Raw genomic sequence first — 6,860 nt, forward strand, 5'->3', positions numbered from 1 at the left:
AAAACATGAAAGAACATAAAGAAAATGTCTTTTAGTATAGAACATTATCTGAAATGTTTTTTACAAAATCAAAGATTGGTATTTTAAGATTGATTTTCCAAATACTCTATATATACATATTAATAAACATCACACATAGTCACAAACATCTAAATTCAGATATCCCACTTCCTGGATGATTACGGGCCCAAAAAGGGCGCATCTAAACTCTCGAGGTTAAAGTAGACATTTGTGAAATTCAACAGCCCACGGAGTTTCCCCTAACCCTCCAATTTTTCACAGTGGCACTGTGTGGATGAATAAGCCTGCTTCAGCATGAAGCAATGGGTTTGTCTAAAGACATCTGACAGAAGCTGAATGTATACATTAACTTCCTGTTGAGGTAGGACTGCAGACTGTTTCTAAAGACTGACAGTTAATAGTCCCTCCAGAAACCAAAAAATCAGCATGCTTTTTCAAATACTCGTGGAAAAATTTTAATTTTAGTAATTACTGTTCTTCGTTATTATTCCTCAACTTTACTGAATGCCTTACTCCATATAAGAAAAGGCATAAAAATTTAATCCCAGACCACAGGAGCTTAAATTTCCCTTAAAACAAGTCAATCATTTGTGGTTATTTCACATAAAATACTTCTAAAGACAACCCAGAGTTTTGGTTGAACCTACAGCGTGGAGGCAATGCAAATTCAGGTATTTAAATCATGGGAAGTTGGCCTTCAGTTCCCTAACAAAATTAGACAAATGACTAATTATGGTTTAATAAAACAAAAAACCTACAATTTGGGGTTCTAATGACATACACAGGAATTCAGAAGGAAACCTGAAATCCCTTCTCCTTTAAACCCTTCTATATCTGGACAAGGGCCCTCATTATCTCCTACTTCTATAGTTCCTTCTCTTAACACAGGAGCTAAATTTCCTTGAAACAGGTTATGAAGCCACTGCCAGCATGGTGGTGCTTGCCATAGTCTCAGCTACTGTGGAGGCTGAGGTGGGTGCATTCCTTGAGCCTAGGAGTTTAAGGCCAGCTTAGGCAACATAGCAAGATCCCCATCTCTAACTTTAAAAAAAAAAAAAAATTATATATATGTACACACACACACACACACACACATATATTTTTTTATAAGAAAATTATTGGGCCAGGCGCAGTGGCTCACACCTGTAATCCCAGCACTTTGGGAGGCCGAGGCCAGCAGATCACCTTAGGTCAGAAGTTCCAGATCAGCCTGGCCAACATGGCGAAACCCCGTCTCCACCAAAAATTAGCCGGGCATGGTGGTGGGCACCTGTAATCCCAGCTACTTGGGAGGCTGAGGCAGGAGAATCGCTTGAACCCAGGAGGCAGAAGTTGCAGTAAGCCAAGATTGTGCCATTGCACTCCAGCCTGGGCGACAGAGTGAGACTCCGTCTAAGAAAAGAAAAAGAAAAAGAAAAGAGAACTATTTCCACAAAAACTCCCGACCTGGGGATAAGAAATTTTCCTTGCTACATGAGACTATGACCACTGACTACTAAGCAAGTAATTTTCCCTCCTATATATGACCACTGACTACTAAGCAAAAAGTCATTTCCCTTCTATATGTTGAGTTTGAGACTGTGTGAGGAAATTGAAGGACTTCAAATAAGGATGGGCCAAAAGATTAAGTAAAGAGTTTTCTCTGGGGTTTTTTTTTTTTTTTTTTTTTTTTTTTTGGTGAAGTCTCACTCTTGTCCCCCAGGCTGGAGTGCAAAGGCACGATCTTGGCTCACTATAACTTCTGCCTCCTGGGTTCAAGCGATTCTCCTGCCTCGGCAGCCCCCGTCCCCAACCCTCCCAGTAGCTGGGATTATAGGCGCCTGCCACCACACCCGGCTAATTTTTGTATTTTTAATGGAGACGGGGTTTCACCATGTTGGCCAGGCTGGTCTCGAACCTCTGACCTCAGGTGATCCACCGGCCTCAGCCTCCCAAAGTGCTGGGATTACAGGCGTGAGCTACCGCACCGGGCCGTAGAGTTTTCTTAATCTGATTGTTTTTTTGCTCATGGGCCCTGTTGAAAGCCACTAAGTCCTATAAAAAGACAAAAAAAGCCCCTTGACACAAAAAAAATCTGCACACAATTTAGGATCTGAGTTAAGAGTAAATATTCTACATTGCATGTGATAATTATGTCTGCTTTCGGACTCATAAGGAAATTACACTCGGATGCACGGAAAGAACTAGTCATATTTTCACTGTCTTACGGGGTAAACTGTCAAGAACTGTCAAACACAATTTTAGGGAGTCGGGATACTCATGAATCTCACACACACACACACACACACACACAAACAGCATCTCCAAGACTCTAACACCCCCCTTTCCCAATTACTTACTGGTCAAGCCCAAAGGAAAAAGAATTTTTTAAAAGGCTGGGCTGAGATGGCATGGGAAAAAGGATCACACTGTGAGCACAGATGATGTCCCGGGACAAAAGCTCTGCCCAACGACTGCCTAAGCTGACAGGCTCACTCACACTACCTTTCTCCTTATGCGTCTCTCAATACACGGTCTCTGAACACTTAAGAAAATGTGAATTTTGCTTTGACCACAGAAAGAATTCAGCACGATTGACACCAGCTCTAAAATAAGCAATTAATATATTCTAATCTAATGCTTGAGAAGAATGGAGAGCAGGCAACAGCTCCTCCAACTGGTTGGAGCACATATCACTGGAAGCCCCCCAAATATTAAGATTTTTAAACAACTTCAAGTTCTGGTGGGCACAACCAAATACACTGCAGAAACTTTGGGATCAGCAGCCACGACACAACAGGTGAGAGAGGCAGCAGATATCATTGCACGGTGGAGTGCACAACATGCAATGGCAAAACCGAAAAGGTCTGGGGATATGGGAAAATACCATGCAGACGGCCATCTCAGAGACCCTGTCTTTCCAGTGGCAAAAGGTTCAGTTCCTTCGGAGGGGCGTGCCACTCCCCCTCTCCCTCACCCAGGGGACCACCACCCCAGGAACAGGAAGAACCGTGGCCCCTCCGCGGGCACATCTCAACTGGGGAAGAAAACACAATGTCGCTCCTTATTTCTGCGTACAAAAGGACTCTGCGCCCTCCTCCTCGAACTGCCGCCCCGGCCACCTCCTAACTTGCAAGAAGGTGGGCAACGCGCCATATTCCAGGGTCCCCCAGTCTACCTGGGTAACAAGCCCACACCACCCGGCAGGAGGGAAGCTTCGGAGGTCGCCCAAACAGCCAGCCTCCTTTCCCGCAGGAGACAGCGGCTCCCGCGCCCCAGCCCGGCCCCGCCGCGCCGCCCGCCCGCGGACGAGAGCCGGGAAGGGCCGAGGGGGCGAGCAGAGAGCCGCGGCTCCGGTCCCGCGCAGCCCGCCCACCTCCCGCTCCCGGGCCCGGCGCACTCTCCCGCGCCTCCCGCTCCCGAGCCGCGGGAAGGCCGGGCCCCGGGTTCCACGGCGGGGAGGAGGCCGCGGCCCCGAGAGCCCCAGGCGGCTAGGGAGGCCGGAACCCTGGGGCTCTCGGGAGGGCAGCGCCTCCCTCCCGAGCCCGCCAGGACGCCTGGGGCCTAGTGCGGCCTGCGCATCCTCGGGGTGGCGGTTTGGCTGGGCCGGGCCGGGGCCCCCCGCCCGAGGCGGGCCGAATCCGGCGGGGGCCCAGGCCCGGAGCCGGGGGCGGCAGGGTGCCGGCTGCGGGGCGGGCCGGCCGGCCGGCGGGCGGGCGGCGTGTTGCGGCTGCGCCGGGGCTGAAATAGCTGGAGATTGCGCGGTAGGGCACTCACCTCAGAGCGGCTGCGCTACCGTGGGCCTGCGCCGTGGAGACTGCGACCGCGCCGGCTCCTCGCAGCCTCCTGCCACCAGCGGCAATGGCGAGCGCTGCCGCTTCTGCCGCCGCCGCCGCCGCCGAGGAGGGGGAGGGGAGGGAGAGGGCACGCACGCGACGCACGGCCCGGCTTCCCCGCCCGGCCGCCGCCATGATGAGGAGGTCGGTGCTGCTGCTCTGCAGGCAGGCCGCGGAGAGGGCTCGCGACGAGGGCTCGGGCCTCCCCCGCCGGCGCGTTGCGTGCACGGAGCGCTTCAGAGGTTTGGTGGAGGCCAGAACCTCAAAAGCAACGGGATTAGCACAACGCGGACACCCAGGAGAAGCGGTGCAAGCGGGCCCAAAATGGTTGCTGATTAGACGAGTGGCATCTCTCGCCCCCCTGCCGTGGGAATTGGGACCTCCAGACTGTGCCTGGGGGATCGGCAAGTGGTTCCCCTCGGGTTTTTCCGGCGCTGCCTTCCCGGTGGCATCCTCACTCTCTTTGGAATGACCTCTGCTTTCCTATCTCTAACTCTTCCCAGATATTTGAAAGGAAAAGTTTTTGTACAAAGCAACATATGAATGTATTCAGCCATTCGATCGTTCGGCCAACATTTCTAGGGAGCCCGTGCTGTACCAGATATTGTTCTGTGTGCGCTGAAGATGCACCTGTATGAAGACAAAGTCCTGGGTCCCACGGAGCTTATTCGAAGCAGTAGGGACCCCCATGCAGGTGCCTGAGAAGTCGGGGAAAACAGCCTAACGGTGGAGACACACATGAGGGGTCTTTTTTTTTATTATTTTTAGAAATGGAGGTGGGTGATCTCCCTATGTTGCCCAGGCTGGTCTCGAACTCCTGGGCTCAAGCGGTCCTCCCGCCTCAGCCTCCCGAAGTGCTGGTATTACAGGCGACCATGCCCGGCAGAGGGGTGGTTTTGTTGGTTTTTTTAGTGTCGTCAGGAGACTCCCTACATCAGAATTACTCAGGCTAATTGTTTTGAGTCCTGGACCCGTTGGTATCCAGAATCTTGGCTTGTTAGCCTAGGAACCTGCATTTTCACATCCTCACCTCAACACTCCTGGTGATTCTTCTGCACATAATCACGTGAAAAGCATTGCATTAGAGAATTGCTAAAGGGTGTCGGAAAACAGATAAAATCAGGAAGCTTTAATTTTCAAGATTCTATTCACCTCAAAATTCGACATATCCAAAAATTGAATGTCTTTTTCTCCAGTGTTTTCTAGGAGAGTGCCACCACCAGCCACCCAGGTGCTCAAGCCAGAAACCTGGAAATGATCCATTGCTCCTTCCTCTCTCTCTGGAGTCCCCACATTAAGTTAGATGTGTGTGTTTGTGAGACAGATTCTCACTCCGTCACCAAGGCTGGAGGGCAGTGGTGCAATCATTGTTCACTGCAGCCTCGACCTCTCTGGGCTCAAGGATCTTCCCACCTCAGCCTCCCCAGTAACTGGGACTACAGGTGCCCACCACCATGCCCGGTTAAGTTTTGTATTTTTAGTAGAGATGAGGTTTCATCTTGTTGGCCGGCCTAGTCTTGAACTCCTAGGCTTAAGTGATCTGCCTGCCTCAGCCTCCCAAAGTGCTGGGATTACAGCTGTGAGCCACTGCACCAGCCCCAATTAGATCTTTAAAACTGTTGTTCCCTGTCAATTCTTACTCTGGTTCAGGCTACTGTCATCTCTCCTAGAGACACTGCAGTAGACTCCTCCTGGTCTCCCTGCCACCGAAATTGCCCTCTCCAAATCCACGACAGCTTGAATGGTCTTTCAAGAAAGAAAATCATGTCGTTTCCCTGTTTAAGACTCTTAAGATCCCATTAACACATAGGTTAAAGTCTAAAATTTTTTGAGGTGGCTACAGGGCCATTGGTGATCTCATCCTTGTTGCCGTCTCTGACCTCATCTGCCACAGATATTTCTCAGGCTACACTCAAAACTGGGAAGCTCTCAGGTCACTTAAGCCGGGAAGTTGTGCCTCCTTACAACTGTTCCAAGGGCTGTTCCTTTACCCATAACTTTCTTCATTTCTCTCTACTCCATCTATGCACTTACTTGAATCCTCACCTGAATAATTCCTACTATTCTTTCAGATCCCAACATTAATACCATCACCTCCAGGCAGCATTTTTTCATCTCCCAAAATTGGGTACATTAGGCCCTTTGTCATCACACCCAGTACTTACTCCTGACATTGAGCGCTCACGATGTATCAGGCCCTAGTATAAGCCTTTATGCACATTATCTTCTTTCTCATTTAATTATCAAGTAGAGCCCACAAGGTAGGTACTATCTTTTTTTTTTTTTAACTTTTGAGATAGGGTCTCACTGTGTCTCCCAGACTGGAGTACAGTGGCACAAACAGCTCACTGCAGTCTCAACCTCCTGGGCTCAAGCGATCCTCCCATCTCAGCCTCCTGAGTAGCTAGGACCACAGGCAGATGCTACCATACCCAGCTAATTTTTTTTTTTTTAATTTACTTTTGAGATGGAGTTTCACTATTTTTGCCCAGGCTGGAGTGCAATGGCACAATCTCGGCTCACTGCAACCTCCGCCTCCCGGGTTCAAGCGATTCTCCTGCCTCAGCCTCCTAAGTAGCTGAGGTCACAGGTACACACTACCACACCCAGCTAATTTTGTATTTTTAGTAGATACAGGGTTTCACCATGTTGGCTGGGCTGGTCTCAAACTCCTGACCTCAGGTGATCTGCGCACCTCAGCCTCCCAAATGCTGGGACTACAGGTGTGAGTCACCGTGCCTAGCCCTAATTTGTTAAATTTTTTATAGAGACAGGGTCTCGCCTTGTTGCCCAGGCTGGTCTCGAACTCCTGGGCTCAAGCCGTTCTCCTGCCTCAGCCTCCTAAAGTGCATGGATTACAAGTGTGCAACTGTGCCCCGGTCTGGGTAGGTACTCATCTCCCATTTTACAGATGAAGAAACAAGGACATGTAGAGGTTACTTGCCCAAACCCAGACAATAAGCCAGATCTGAAAGTCATCAGCCTGACCTCAGAGTTGTACTTTTAACGATTACGAGGGTCTCA

The 6,860-nt window shown here is 50.0% G+C and overlaps 2 protein-coding genes across 8 annotated transcripts in view; both read right to left on the reverse strand.

Annotated features, from left to right (window-relative positions):
• NRF1 (nuclear respiratory factor 1) overlaps positions 1–3,886 on the reverse strand; it is a 147,553-nt gene extending 143,667 nt beyond the window's left edge. For 2 of the 7 annotated variants that reach the window (XM_017957160.3, XM_021936263.2), the window contains exon 1: positions 3,778–3,880. The gene's annotated coding sequence lies outside the window, so the exon portion shown is untranslated. Of the gene's footprint in view, positions 1–3,777 lie in introns of all 7 variants that reach the window. The other 5 variants (XM_021936264.2, XM_021936265.2, XM_021936260.2 and 2 more) reach the window with 4 other exon arrangements.
• On the reverse strand, positions 2,027–3,971 carry LOC116274623 (translation initiation factor IF-2-like). The gene is made up of 2 exons (XM_031665850.1): positions 3,854–3,971; positions 2,027–3,777 (listed from the first exon to the last, which is right to left on the reverse strand). The coding sequence occupies exons 1-2, from the start codon at positions 3,969–3,971 to the stop codon at positions 3,065–3,067; spliced, it is 831 nt and encodes a 276-aa protein (XP_031521710.1). The 3' UTR covers positions 2,027–3,064.
• Positions 3,972–6,860: the final 2,889 nt, after the last annotated feature.

The sequence above is a fragment of the Papio anubis genome, chromosome 4 (assembly GCF_008728515.1).
Source record: "Papio anubis isolate 15944 chromosome 4, Panubis1.0, whole genome shotgun sequence".
Lineage (NCBI taxonomy): Eukaryota > Metazoa > Chordata > Mammalia > Primates > Cercopithecidae > Papio > Papio anubis.

Bases quoted from the DNA above. Each gene is read 5' to 3' on its own strand.
- LOC116274623 (XM_031665850.1), bottom strand. From the start codon at position 3,971: ATGGCGGCGGCCGGGCGGGGAAGCCGGGCCGTGCGTCGCGTGCGTGCC. The intron at 3,778-3,853 runs GTGGCAGGAGGC...AGCCGCTCTGAG, and splicing joins AGCGCTCGCCATTGCCGCTG to GTGAGTGCCCTACCGCGCAA.